This window comes from Phaethon lepturus, unplaced genomic scaffold, assembly GCF_000687285.1.
Source record: "Phaethon lepturus isolate BGI_N335 unplaced genomic scaffold, ASM68728v1 scaffold1979, whole genome shotgun sequence".
NCBI classification, from domain to species: domain Eukaryota; kingdom Metazoa; phylum Chordata; class Aves; order Phaethontiformes; family Phaethontidae; genus Phaethon; species Phaethon lepturus.
Window position 1 is genome coordinate 18,498 of NW_010561001.1, and position 15,747 is coordinate 34,244.

The 15,747-nt window shown below is 41.0% G+C and overlaps 1 protein-coding gene across 1 annotated transcript; it reads right to left on the minus strand.

The window, feature by feature from the left end:
* Positions 1-1,693: 1,693 nt before the first annotated feature.
* On the minus strand, positions 1,694-14,278 carry LOC104626011 (inhibitor of Bruton tyrosine kinase-like; the record flags this gene model as incomplete). The annotated part of the gene is made up of 4 exons (XM_010293819.1): positions 1,694-1,984; positions 5,579-5,711; positions 5,814-5,882; positions 14,126-14,278. Coding segments are annotated over 4 exons (481 nt in total), but the record flags the coding sequence as incomplete, so codon positions are not given.
* Between the last annotated feature and the right edge of the window lie 1,469 nt (positions 14,279-15,747).

Here is a 15,747-nt window from a genome sequence, read left to right on the forward strand (position 1 = left end):
TCTAACACAACACTTTAAAAAAATGTTCTCAATTTCAGAAGAGTGACACGCTGATCATTCTTCACTTTGTTTTGTGAATATTAAGTATAACCAGTAACAATCCATAAGCAAATTGCAGCAATAAAACCAGAACTTAAAAGTAGTCAAGCTCCTCAGCACTGCAGAAGCATGAATCCTCTTACAATAACAGGAGAATGACATTTTAAACAGCGTATTCTAATCAATTTTAGAAAAAAAAATTAAATGCAAATTAGCAACTTTACAATCATTTTACATTTAAGAACAAATTGGGTTCACACCTGGAAAGGCCCACTGCTTTTATAGCTGTTTCTCACAGTACATAAGCTTTCTTTTAGTTCAGAAGTATCGTTTCAGCAGGCCCTAAGGCCCTGCAGTGCATCAAATAAAGCTCTTAACCCAAGTATTCTCATCAGCATAGTGAATGAATCACCAGTAGAATTTAAGATAGAATGAAAAACTACATTTTCCTTTGCCTGTGTAACTTCAAAATGCCTACAGTTCTTGTTTCATACACAAAGAAAATACTTTTAGATTACTCTATAGTTACCTAAAGCATTGATTATATATAGACAACACATAAAAGTATACTAACTTTGTGTAAATCAAGATTTTATGGTTTATTGCATTTGTTTACAATTTTTGTGGGGGATTTTTTGGTGTAGCTTGACCTGAAACCATTAGACATATCTACATAGGTTTTTTTCAAGATTCAACTCTTATCACACAGTGATCAATTCTCTACATTCATCTTCTGTAGCGCTCTCAATTCCAGTTTTCCAGAGTTTGTGAGTACTGACACTATAGAGAAAGTACAAGTTCAAACACACCTATACAAACAGACAAACTAGATAGAACATTGCAGATAAGGCTACTTTTTTTTTTTATATATATATACATAAATTTGTTTAAACCAGGCACAGAGAACTTTGGAACACACAATACTGAAAGCCACCTATGATAATCTTTGAAGGTTAGGTGTTTGCAAATTCCACAGTCAAGCATTTGTCCCTATAGCTTTAACAATGAATACACAGATCTTATTTCCTCAGCACTTCAAGTGACTTGTACCTTAAACACAGTGGTTCTAAACTGTACCATATTTACCAAAATAAGACTATAAATGAGATAATTAAATGCCACCATGTTCTATTCAACTGTGTGCTTTACTTCACAAAAGAGCTGACTGCTCAAAGGCCAGTCTCACAACAGTGACAAAACATGCACAACTGAACCGAGAGCAGGCAATGGCAGGGCACTTAGGTACAGCGTAGTAGTTCATCGTGGAGCATGACAGTAAAACGTACTGGCTGCAACAATCAGAGAACCAGTACTTACACATATAACTTAAGAAAACCTGCATTATCAAACTGTACTTTTACATGAAGTTCAAGCACAAACTTTTTCCAATATTCCCAATTTGCCAGAAAGCTCTGAAGAACATACCACCCCCAAACTTTAACAATGTATAATTCTGCATATTCAATACCATACTAAATTACAAAATAAACACTCGCTTTTCAGCCACCTGTGAATTTAACAAAAAACCCTCACAATTTAAGATTAGCAAATGCATTTCCAAACTACAGCTTCAATGTAACATTACTAATATGTTCCGTTAAAGAAATCTCTCAAAACATACATACAATATATACTGTGGGTAAAGGACACAGTGAACACATTATTTCCATTCTCTCTAACAAATACCTAGTGATTATGTGCAGTGTTTTAATGCTGATGTTAAAAAACTACGATTCCTGTTCTTCCAGTCCCGTTTTACTTGTAACAAGAATTAGAACTTCAGAAGTGCACATACAACATGGACTGTGAAGACTATGAATTAGTGCTTGTTCCACATAGGTGCTGCTATAGGTCCCTGTGGAGCCCTTTCAACAGTCACAAATTCATCAGGGTTGTCAAAAGCTTCATAGTGGATTAATAAATCTTGAATAGCACACTCCTCGATCTGGAAGGAAAGAAGATCATGTAGGTCAGCGTCAGATCTACATTTACACCAGTAGCATGGTTATGAACAGGCTTTACTTGTCCTGAATGCATGTCTGCTACAGATCTCCTAATCAGGAAGAAGTAGGAAATAAGGCCTTCTTCAGACAACTTAAAGAAACCTCATGTTTGCAGGCCCTGCTCCTCATGGGAAACTTGAGCCACCCTGATAACTGCTCGAAAGGCAATACAGCAGGGCACAAGCACTCCAGGAGGTCTTCATTGGTGAAAACTTCCTAACACAGATGATGAAGGAGCTGATGAAGGGAGACACTTTGCTGGATCTCATACTTACAAAGAAGGACCGATCAGGGATGAGGAGGTTGAGGGCAGCCTTAGCTGTAAAGACCATGAGACAGTGGAGCTCAGGATCCCGAGAGGTGAGAACAAGACAAATAGTAGGATAACAATCCTGGGACTTCAGAAGAGAAGACTAAGATTTGTTCAGGGAACTGCTTGGAAAAAATTCATGGGATATGGCCCTGGAAAGAAGAAGGGTCCAGGACAGCTGGTTGATTTTAAGGATCACCTCCTCCAAGCTCAAGAATGGTCCATGCTAATGAGCAGGAAGCCAAGCAAGGGTGGCAGGAGGCCTGCATGGACAAAAAAAGCTCATGACAAAACTCAAACAAAAAGGAAGCATACAAGAGGCTGAAGCACAGAAAGGTGACCCAGAAGGAAAACAGAGACGCTGTCTGAGCATACAGGAACAGAATTAAGAAAGTCTAATTGTTTGCATGGCAAGGATTTGGTAGTGGTGGGGGTTCCAGAGACGGCTTCTGCGAGAAGTTTTTAGAAGCTTCCCCTGTGTGCAGTACAGACCTGCCGCTGGCCAAGGCCAAGCCAACTGGTGACGGGTATGATACCCTGTATGATACACATGCTTCTGGGATAACATATTTAAGAAGGGGGGAAAAAACAGCATGTGGCATTTGCAGGCAGAGAGAGGGGTGAGAACATGTGAAAACAACTCCGCAGACACCAAGGTCAATGAAGAAGGAGAGGGAGGAGGTGCTCCAGGCACTGGAGCAGAGATTCCCCTGCAGCCCATGGGAAGATCATGGTGGGGCAGGCTGTCCCCCTGCAGCCCATGGAGCTCCACGCTGGAGCAGATCTCCACCTGCAGCCCGGGGAGGACCCTGTGCTGGAGTAGGTAGATGCCTGAAGGAGGCTGTGACCCCATGGGAAGCTCTCACTGGAGCAGGCTCCTGGCAGGAGGCTGGAGCAGGTTTGCTGGCACAACTTGTGACCTCGTGTGGGACCCACACTGGAACAGTCTCTTCCTGAAGGACTGCACCCTGTGGAAGGGACCCAGGCTGGAGCAGTTTGTGAAGAACTGCAGTCTGTGGGAAGGACTCACATTGGAAAAGTTCATGGAGAACTGTCTCCCATGGGAGGGGCCCCCTGTTGGAGCAGGGGAGGAGTGCAAATCCTTCCCCTGAGGGGGAAGGAGCAGCAGAAAACAACGTGTGACAATCACAACTCCATGCCCTGTCACCCTGTGCTGCTCATGGGGGAAGCGACAGAGAAATCAGGAGCAAAGTTGAGCCAGGGAAGAAGCAAGGAGTGGGGAGAAGGTATTTTAAGATTTGGTCTTATTTCTCATTATCCTACTCTGATTTTGATTGGCAATAAATTAAACTAATTTCCCCAATTTGAGTATGTTTTGCCTGTGACAATAACTGCTGAATGATCTCCCCCTGTCCTCATCTCAACCCATAAGCTTCTCATTGTATTTTCCTCTCCCCTGTCCAGCTGAGGAGGAGGAGTGATAGAACAGCTTTGGTGGGCACCTGGCATCTAGCCAAGGTCAACCCACCACAAGGTCAAAGCCTGTCCGGAGTTGAATCTGCCAAGGGACACGAAGGGCAACAAGAAAGGCTTCTAGAGCAGCAAAAGACAACATGGGCTCGCTGCTGAATGACAAAGGACATTGAAAAGCCTGGAGAACTAACAGCTGCCTTCATCTTGGTCTTCAGTGATATGATCAGCCTTCAGCGATCCCAGGCCCCCAAGATCAGAGCTGGCCAGTATGACTGCAAGCCCACTCTAAAAAAATTCTTTGAAAGGCTGTGGTGATAAGGGTTGGTTTCTGAGGACTGGAAGGAAGAAAATGTCATTCCTACCTTCAAGAAGGGCAAGGAGATCTGGGTGACTACTTACCAAGAAAGTGGTAAGTACCACTTAGTACCTAGAAAAGTGGCAGAACTTACGTACAGACTAAGAGCTTAAGTGAACAAGCTTAAGTATGGACAAGATAAACAGGCAGTGAGATGGACTGAAAACTGCCTGAACCAGTGATCTCAAAGGGTTGTGATCAGTAGCACAAAGTCCAGCTAGAGGCCAGTCACTAACACCAATACTGAGACTAGGGCCAGTACTGTTTAACATCTTAATTAATGACCCGCACGATGGGATAGCGTGCACCCTCAGCAAGGTTACACACAGTACAAAATTGGAAGGAGTGGCTGATATGCCAGATGGTTGTGCTGCCATTCAGAAGGACCCAGACATGCTGGAGAAATGGGCTAAGAGGAACCTCCTGCAGTTCAACAAAGGGAAATGTGAAGTCCAGCTCCTGGGAAGAATAACCATTACATACTGGGGGCTGACAGGCTGGAAAGCAGCTTAGCATAAAATGATCTGGAGTCCTGGTGGACAAGCTATTAGCCGGCAGTGTGCCCACATGGCAAAGAAGGGTGACAGCCTCCTGTGCTCTACGAGGGACAGCATTGCTAGCAGATAGAGAGAGGTGATCCTTCCCCTCTACTCAGCACTAGTAAGACACATCCGGAGTGCTGGGTCCAATTCTAGACTCCCCAGTACAAGAGAGACATGGACATACCAGAGACAGTCCAGTGAAGGGACACAAAAACGATTAAGAGTGTGGAGCATCTGACATACAAGGAGACGTCGAGCACACTGCAGTTGTTTAGTCTGGAGAAGAGAAGGCTCAAGGAGATCTTATCAAAGTGTATAAATATCTGATGGGAAAGAAATAATGAGATCTTATCAAAGTGTATAAATATCTGATGGCACCACCATCTGTTCTCAGTGGTGCCCAGTGCCAAGAGAAGAGATAATGGGCACGGATTGAAATACAGAAAATCGCATTTAAAGATAAAAATCTTTTTTACTGTGAGAGCTGTTAGACACTGGAACAGGTTTCCCAGAGAGGCCATGAAGTCTCCATCCTTGCAGATATTCAAAAGCTGCCTGGACATGGCTTTGAGCAACTTGCTCTAACTGTCCCTTCTCTGAGCGGGGGTTTGGACTAGACAATTTCCAGAGGTTCCTTCCAACCTCAACCTTTCTCTGATGCTGTGAATGCATTAATCATGCAATTTGATATTTGATAGTCAATAGTCAACTTGACTTTAATATAGGCCTACCTTATCAAACAGCAATGTGAAGTTAGTATTAAATGATATTTAATATCGTTATGTAAATGATACTAAGCGTACCAGTACATAATTAATCCTAAAAACTGATCTCTGAAACAGCCATTGGAAAACTACTTGTGTAACTTCACAGCTGCAGTAACTTAGCACTTTACCTGGATCAAAGCCAAAGGTTTTTCTCTGCTCCTAATAAGAGCCGCTTCTTGCTGGAGCTCTTCCTCTACAATAGCTGAAAACATGACAGGTGCTATCACAGGAGAGCTAGTTGGTGATGCCGCTGACCAAGGACTGCAAAAAAATCCAAAATGACATTATGAGGCAACATCAAGAACAAGGTCAGCACAACACACAGAAAACAAGCTCCAGAATCTAAGCCACTGTCAAACTTACTTATGACTCTCCAGCTGTGGGGAATCCAGAACATGGCCTTCCAGAGCTGAGCTACTTCTAGTGGTGCATCTGGAAAAAGGCAGGAAATGAGAGTGAAAGTTACCAACAGAGCATTCTTCTACATCGTATTGTGAAGGACAAATTTACAGTAGGCAATTTTCAAATTTGTAGGTTTTTTCCAGAAAAAAGGTATTAGGATGTAATGCTGAATTTGTCTTAAGTGTGATATTGTGAGTAGAGGAGACACTGATGCTCACTTCTGATTACCAGAACTTAATGGATTTTCATCTTGGGTGTTAATTCTGGCATATCCTAACATTTGAGCATTTGAACAAAGGTGCTTTTTTTTTTTTTTTAATAAAGGTTGTTTTTACATGTAAAACAGTCAACTGACTTATGCACTAACAGCACTGTTTGTGCTGTTTTTATACATGTGTATGTTTTATAAATGTATAAATGTTTGCAATTAATATGAAAAGAATATGGCTCCAAGATAAAAAAACAAACAACTGTCCTGTATTCAAATTATATGTTTCATGTGAAAGAACCAGTGCTACAATAGCACTAGTAAATTATTTCCTCAAGTGTAAGCCCAGAAATTATGGACTTTGAGTACATATCCTGCAACCATCTCCCACATTCATCAGAATAGCATAAAACTGGAATTAATTGGGGGAAAAAAATCCTGAAGTATCAGTAAAGAGTTCCCAACAGGAAGATATTTTATTCAGTTGCAAAAAGTTAATCTCTCAACAAAAAAAGGTCACATTTGGTATACTGTATGCCTTAAGCAACAAGTAGATTTGACAAAAAAATACTACACCAGTAGGGAGAGAGGGACCTATTCTTGTTATTTAATACCCATCTTTGGCAACTTTCGCCATTTTCAAAACTCTAAAACAGCGCTACAACATACTACGAATGCTAGCAGACTTTTTTTAATTATTCTATGGTATTGTAAAAAACTCTAAGGGTGTTGGTATTTCAATAAATCAGTCTCAATTTCCTTTAAGGCTGTGGTAACACTAAGTGGCCACAAACTCCTGGAAAAGAGGAAAAATCTATAGAAAGCTAAAAGAATTCCAGTAACTGCTAAGTTCTCTGCCTAGAATATTTTCCCCAGAACACAATTCCAAGGACAATAAGAACCATGATTCCTACCACTAAGCAATGAGGACAAGATCTCAAAAAATGTGAAATGCAACATCCATCATCAAAAATGGCATTTAAATGAACCATGCCCAGGTTTTTGTCACACAACATAATTTTGCCCACCAAACAGCCAACTACTCAAAGAACAAAATGAACACAAATTTAACTTGCTCAGGGGAAAAAAAAAAAAATATATATCTGCAGCAACAGCTGCCAGGGCATAACACTGGCCTTCAAAAGAGGCCTTCTACATTATCACTCCCTTGAATCAAACCCAGCAGATATATCTCTGCCAGGTCATATTACCTCCACTGGGAAAGCACAGTTTGTGTTTGTCAGGATGATCCTTCCCCTCCATTTTCAGTAATGGTCATCATATTAGGCACTGTCAGGACAGCCAGTGGTACACGGTAAGGAGAGGAAACAAAAAAGGTGTGGTACTCTCCAAACTGGATTTTTCTGGATAACAACTATTCCAGAGCTTTGAAAGAAATGACACATGAAACAGCTCCATGGAAAAAGTAGTCAAATCTGCTGCACCATGCTCCAGATTGAGTACCTATATAGCTGCAGTTCCTTTATTTTTACCTCATTAATACACAGCGCTTTTTCCATAGGTGTTGAAGAATAGTTAAAAATGGAAAAAAGGTAGAAATTCAGTATCTTGTAAATTTTTTTTCCTGTTTTATCTTTGGTAAAAGAAAACCAATGGCAGGTTAGAGAATCCCGTTTTATTTAAGAAAGGTATTGGGTCATGCCAGATGAGTGTGATAAACAAATATGAGAATTCTATAAGACACTGAATCAAGTGCCACATAATGATTTTTTTTTTTTTTTTTTTTTTTTAAAAGCAACAAGTTTCTCATACCTCTCCTACCTAGCTAATTCCTTACTCACTTTACAGCTGGGCTGATCATTATTCTAGAGAACAAGTTAACTAAAAGTAATATAACTAAGTCAACATTGGTGGACACAATAAGCAGCAAGGCTCAAACCAGTAGACAATATTAAGAGATGCTATTAATTTAGCAAAGGATAAAAATGATCAGTATGACTGTGGAACAAAGCAATGGGAAAGGACATTCAGAAGTACGAAACAAAAGATTACATGAAGTGAAGGCTATAGTAGCTATAAGCTGCGAGTGTTTCAACTTAAAGAGAAAAAGGAGAATCCAGGGTGTACTCATCATGAGAATGAATCAGAAGTATGTGGCTGGGGGGGGGCGGGGGGAAGTTGTTTCTATTTGAAACAAATACTTTTGACAACATATACCACACTGGACAAAGCTTATTTGGACAAGTTTTCAGTTTTGGTCTCTTATGTTCAAGTAAGAACAATCTAAACTGTCACAGCTGCAGATAAGAGTAACTGGTATTGAGTCTTCCACTGATCATCTTCTGAGAGAAGACTAAAAACTTTCTCTAACCTTGCAAAGGAAAGAACGACAGAGAATGACTACACTTCATATAGACAGTATCTGGACTGATTTCTGATACACAAGGACAACCTCCTCAAAACACAAAACCAGATCATTTCAATGTGCCTTAAGTCAAGCAAGCACGGCAGAAGGTTGGCAGGAATGAAAGGCAACTCTAGATGAACTTCAAATTCAAAAAGGACACTTATAAACAGTGGAAGCAGGGACAGTCTACACTAGAGGGAAACAGAAATATTACTTCTGTGTACAGGAACAGAGTTGTAAGAACCAATGCTCAGCTTGGAGCTGAAACAACTGAGGGATATGCAGGGCAAAAGGAAGGGCTTCTGTATTAGCAAGAAGAAAAACAAACCAACCAACCAACCACAGAGGCTTCCCGATGCTTAGAAAAAGCTAAGTGTTATACTCATTTTCAAGAAGCAGGGTATGGGGAACTACAGACTGATGAGTCTCACCACAATCCTGGGGAAGGTTGTGAAGCAATTCCTTCTGAAGTAATTTCTGAGCACATGTAGGACAAGATGACTGGGAACAGCCAGCATGGATTTACGACACAAGGCAAATTGTGTCTGACCAACCTAATTGCCTTCTATGATAGGATGACAGGTTCTGCAGACAACCAGAAAGCAGTGGATGTCATGAAAGCCAAAGAACTTGGCCTCAGCAGGGCGTCTGACATGTTCTGTTATAATATCCTTATACTCAGTCTGAAAAATATGGACTGAGTAAATGGACTACAAGATGTGTGGAAAGTGGGTTGGATTGGAGGACTTCTGGGGTTGTGGATTAGCTGTACAAGGTCCAACTGGAAAGCAAGTGCTAGTGGTGGTCCTCAGGGAGTGATACTGGGACCAATCCTGTTTAGAGTCTTTGGTAGAAGAGAGCGCATTCTCAGCCAGGCCACAGATGGACCAGGAGAGGGTGAGAAGGGTGCAGCAGTCCACACTCTGGATGCCAGGCTGCCATTCAGAAGGCCCTCAAGAGGCTGGAGAAATGGGCAAATGAGAACTCATGAATTTCAGCGGCAAGTGCAAAGTCCTGTATTTGGAAGAAAATAGCCCCACGCAGCAGTACAGGCCAGAGGCTGACTGGCTAGAAAGCAGCTCTGCAGAGAAGTACCTGCAGAGTTGTGGCTGGCAGCAGGTCAAAGATGAATCGGCATGTGCCCTTGCAGCAAAGGCAGCCAACTGCATCCTGGGCTGTACCATTAAGAGTGCAGCCAGGCAGTCAAAGGAAGTGATTCTTCCCTTCTATGCTGTTAGTCTACATACAGGGTATCATACCCAAGTTTTGGGCTCCTCAGTACAAGAAGGATGCTGCCAGGCTGGAACCAGTACTGTGAAGGGCCACCAAGATTAGGGGCTGGAGCATACGAAAGGAAAAGCTGTGTTTTGTTAATCCTAAAGGAAGGTGGCAAAGGGGAGATCTCATTGCTGTGTTCAACTACCTAAATGAAGGGTAGGAAAAGATGTAGAAAGAATATTCTTAGAGGTGCACAGTGATAGAATAAGAGGCAACATACACATGCTGCAAAACAGGAAATCCCAGTTAAGTATAAGGGGGAAAAAAAAATCCCACTATGGGGATACCATACACTGAAACACGTTGCCCAGAAAGGTCAGGGTATCTTCATACTTGGAAGCAGTCACAGCTCAACTGGACCAGGCCCTAAGCAACATGATCTAGTTTGACTTATTTTGAGCAGAAGGCTGAACTAGAGAATCAAAATTATTCCATTATTTCAACAGCAGGGGACTACTTTTTAGCTGAAGTCTAGATAAATCAGCTTCCAGCTTTTACTGCACTTGAGAAAGATAATAACTTAATGAAAAGCAGGAAAGAGCGAGAGAAAAAGAGGGAAGGAAAAGAGGACACGAAGGTAGTTTTTTGCTTGCTGGTTTGTTTAATTAAGAGCATGTTTGTACAACTTACTAAATGCCTTTATTCTGGTGTCATCTCTCAACTTTTATCTTTTTCCACCTGCTTTAATAATGTTCACCTTCCTGTACATTTGACAGTAACCGACACCTATCCAGCCCATTTGACAACTACACTCTTCTTCCCATTCACAATCCAAAGAACTCACAGCACTACTATAAATCAATCCAAGTAGATTGTTATACTTAACAAACCTGTTTCAGTACAAAATTATTTCCAGATCAAGACTTCTAAACAAAAAAGAAACCAAAAAACCCAAATAACAACCAAAAAAACCCACCACAACAGAAACTTCCAAAACCTGGAATTAATAGTTCCAATGTCACAGCACATTCTAGTGATCAATTAAAAGATAAGTTTAAATACCTATGTCATCCCCCTTAATTTAAATGTGGCTTTAGAATGTAGGAAGCAGTTCAGATATTTTGAAGCTGTTTGTACATACGTACATCTGTGTTTCTTGCTAGCAAGACACTCAGTCCAGATATTAAATCAACTGCAGATATTTCAACATGCTAACTTAATTCCTCAGCTGGCATCAAAATAACTAGGAGAAATGGAACAGACGGGAAATGGGAAGCTAGCATATACAGAAAAATGGAAAAAAAAGCCTCAAAAATATAGAACTTGGAAACCTGGAAGTCCTGAAAATTAAAGACTGATGCAGAGACATAAGTGGTTCTGCATGGAAACAAACCAGACAAGTATCATCAGTACTGAACCAACCTGATTAACTCAGTTGGCTGAACTTGCCATGACTCCTGCACAGCCACCAAGATGTCCCAGCACTCAGCTCCCCACTGTTGCTTGAGGATTTGTTCATTTGAAGCCAGTTCAGGTCCGGTGCCTCCCTGATCTAATGACTGCTTTCAGAAAAGGAACACAAAGCCTGGTCTCCTGCAGAACCCTTTGGGTTTTGCTGTACCATCTGACTCATGTACTACTTATTAGCTCATTATTAGCCATGCCAGAACTAGGCCATTCCCACGCGAAGCCACAAAGACTTGTTTCCGCTAAGACTCTTCACTGCTCCCTGGAGTAACACAGTGAAGACAACCCAGGCTGCCACAACAAAGTTAAGTCATGTCAGGCCTATGTTTTTAGCTTGGACTATGAGCTACACACGCACAGCTGCAGAGCATAACTCCCAAGGCTGAGATGTCCCTGGAAACAATGCGGCCACATCCACATAGACCAGCTTTTGGGCCGATCTGCCTCTGGACTGAATCCAGTTCACATCTCCACATTCATGACGTGGTTCATTTACAGAGAATTTCTGGGTTGCATAAATTGGGAGGTGACAGTATATGGAAGAGTGTTTATGCAACCACCAAAAAACCCTCATCCAGATACTTAAGAAAATTGTCAGTTTAATTACTGCACAGTCTATCCAAAGAAAAAAGACAAAGCAGGAACAGTAGCCATGCAAATATCTTCAATGTTCCATCAGAGAGTCTGATATCAACAGATGAGGATTACTTATGCTCTACATACATGCAATTTCCTCTCCTTAAAAAGGAAGGGGTAAGGGTGTGGACAATTAATCTTCAGAGAAGTAGCCCTTGAATGCCCCAGGCAAAAATCGGAGTCTGCTGTGACAGGAACTGTACGGTCAAAGAATAAAATCACCTCACACTAGAAACTCAACTCCTAACTTTTAGATGGATGAACTAGTCACCTAGGCTCTTTATACCTAATAGAGAGAAATAAGCATCTTCAGACACAATTCAAAACAACCTGGAATAGCTCTGGAAGTGCCATCTTTTCTAACTGATTATAGTCAATCTAGTCATCTATGCTCCCAATAGCTTAATGTATCATTTTCAGATAGCTAACGTATTAGCCCTGCATTCAGCTCAAATAATCCACTTCGAGAGCATGCAGACTGGCCAGACTGCACAGACTAGACAGGGCAATGCAAAAGGAAAAGAAATGACTTTATGAAGATCACAGAGCAGGTGTGACAAAACTAATAGCATCCAGTGCAAATTCCCTTATCACCAGCCCTTGCCATCTCCCATATGGCAAAAAGCTTTATTATTTTGCTAGCAACAAAATTAATGATACTTGTTTTTCTGCAGATTTGTGCTTAATGTCCCTACATCTCCACTCACCACAGTAACTTCAGCTTTACCCCTCTGTTCCTGAAGAATGCCCACCTGTCACATACACTCTCCAAATCCCTCCTACTTGTCCAACACCATCCCACACACAATGTTCCTATACTTCTATCCTCATTTTGCTCTTTATCTAACAATAAGACACATACTACTTCTCTCCTAGGGAAACACCAGTTTCTATATAAGCTGAGCAACCAAGAGGGAGGCCCAGCAGAACTTTCTTTTCCTTATGGAGGGGACAGTTTTTTGGAGGGGGCTGGAACAGGAGTTCGTAAGAAAACTGGGAGGTAATGGGCATCAGGGCTGCCTGTGCACCAATAGGCTCTGCAGACTCCTTTCCCTCAGTGCAGCTGTGTAAACCTGAGTCAGGCTGCTATAAACAGAGTTGCGTTGTAAGCAAGAGCTGTGCGAAGGCTCACGGGGGCTCCTCCTCTTTACTCAGGAGCTGCATTTAAGCTCAGTCCCTCAGACTTAGGCTTTCTTGAGCTACGCTGCAGCTATGCGCAAGCCAGCCTTGCTGTTCCTGAGCCTGCCTCACCCCAATGGACCTGTTGGCGCTCGCTGATGGTGGCTCACCCTGGTTTCTGTCATGGAGCCTGCCCTACTCACCTCACTCTGGCACAGTGGGGCTGTGCCCTTGCCAGGAGGCCACTGCCCGGCCGATCCTGCTGTCACCCTTGGCTCCTCTACCACCATGGGGCAGTTGGGCTGCGCTGCTTCCTGACGGTGGGTGAGAGAGTCTGTAAGATTTTCAGGCCCTCTGTCTCGTAAATATATTTGAAATGCATAGCATTCAAAGTTACTGATAATAGAGGGAAGAGATGCAGGTGGGTGGGCAACTCAGTCATACAGACCTTCAGGAATAAGGCTGAGATTTCTTCCCTCATCTTGAAGACAGTTATTTTAATCCAAAAGAGAGGTTTTATTGGAGGTAGCAAGAGAATGCGTGGTTAAAACAATTTGACCAAAGAGCAATATTATCTAATAACTAGACATATAATTCAAGTGAACCTCAGAACAAGTTATTTTTGTCCTTAGAATTGTAGTCCCCCAGTAATTATAATACACAGACATAACCAGTGCCTCAATATTTCAGTAAGTCGTCTTAATCCATCAGCGTATAAGAAAACTCTGATCAGGAAATGCCAGAACTGTGTTTAAATAAACTACTTTTATCCACTCAGTGGTTACACAGAAATACTCCCAAGCAAACTCTGTTTCATGCATGCTATATCTGAATGCTAAAGAATATCCAATTTCTACAGAAGTTAGAAAATATAAGTTTACCATTTTTATACATTCACACATATACAAATGTACACACATACATGTACGTATTCTATTTGGAGCCTGAAGTGTTTGTGGCCCTATATATACATACACACACTCACATATATACACATGTCCGTATGTATGGACACAAACACCTCGAACCTCAAACAAAATATTAGCAGCGGCATTAAATTGCTTTAGTCTTTAAGATTGCCATTCCAAAGAGTATTCTGTTCATAAAACCCTATTAACGGAATCACTAAACGAATGCTTACAGGTTTTAGGGTTTTTTTAAATGATAATTTTATCCTTTCTTATTTTGCAGAATTTCAACATGTTATTGTGGTTCTTGTGTAATGGTTGATCAATTAGAAGATGACTGCTCTCTTACCTTACGGTGTTTTGGACTGATGAATCCTCACCTCCTTTATATCCAGCTCTTTTGATACCAGTACCAGGTGAATTATTCGCACTCATACATTTTTCTTCTTCCATTACAAGATCACGGAATGACTTTGGCAAAGCAGAATGTAATGACGATGACCTTTAAAAAACAAACAAACAAAAAAACCCCCCCAAAACTCAGATAATTCATTTTATACTTGCACTTTCCAAGACTCCATATTGTTCCATGATTCAGATAGCAAAGAGGGCCTTTTCAGTTACTAAAAATAAAATATTACTTAGCTTTTGTATCTCACCATTGTGGCCTGATACACCCCATTCGCTAAAATAAGTCAATTTGGGCCAGAGAGGTAAAAACGTCAGAAAATAAATACCTATAAGAACAGAACAAGCCATAGTATGGAAATTTTATTAGCAGAAAAAAAAGCAAAAACCTAAAACCACCCCTCCATCTATTCCCCCCTGAAGTCATCCTCTTAAAAAGTAATTTTATTATAACAGAAACCTTGTCTTAGACAAGCTGTACCTTTTCTACCAGTATTATCCCTTGAAAAGTATTCTCATAAATCACACAATGCTCTAGCACTTTCATTCTAATACTGTTAGTTTACCACCATGGAAGTCAAGTATAGCTGATCTTCTTTCCCCAAGATATTGAATGAGTTCCTCATACCTGCTGGAGGCTCTATAAATCACTTAATCCACAGTGAAATTCATAAAACTGATATGCTTTGGTTTCTTTTACTTGCCCAAGTATTATGTGCACTGTTACTGAACTAAAGTCTGCATATTATCTTTCAAAAATAAACCAGGATGAAAATACAGCAATTTAGCATCACAACTATTCTGAACATTTTCTGATCCAAAAGCCTTATTATTTACAGAATTCAAGGCAGTTACCATTAGTCTTTCCTTTACCCCATCAAGACTTTGGAATTAATTCTTCACACATTTACTTACATTCAACTTCATTAACATAGCAGTCCCACTCATTGTCAAATATACAAAATACATATTGGAAGAATAACTCTACTCATTATCTACTCAAAGAAATAAGAGACCAATTATAAACACTACTGAAGTAAAACAAGCTTTCTATACAAAGCTAATTGTACAGCTACCATAAGAAGGGAAGCATTTGAAGCCAAAGGCTGACAAACTATATCTATGTGGTATACAATTTAAGATAACAAACATGAGGGAATTAAAATATTGTAACACTCTATATGAACTCTTACAACAACTGAACCCCATGCTAGACCTCCTAGGCTTATGTTTGGGGTTTTTCTGTTGTTGGGGTTTTTTTCTGTTGGGTTGGGGGGAGGGGGGAGGGTTTTAATACTTTGCAAGCAGTGCAGAAGGCACAGAAAGCAGAATGGGAGCCTCCAGTGCAGGGGTAAGTAATTTTTGCACATCCTCTATTCTTACTATCAGCTGGCACACAAGAGACCAGGCAAGTGTTTGACCAGAACTTCCCTAAACTTGATTACACTAAGTAGGCAAATAGTTCCCTTGGGATCTGCTGTCAGAGAAGCTTCTTGTGCTACTAACAATTTAAGTAGCCTACTCATTTTCATGAAAATTCTGTACTGCAATCAGATCCACATG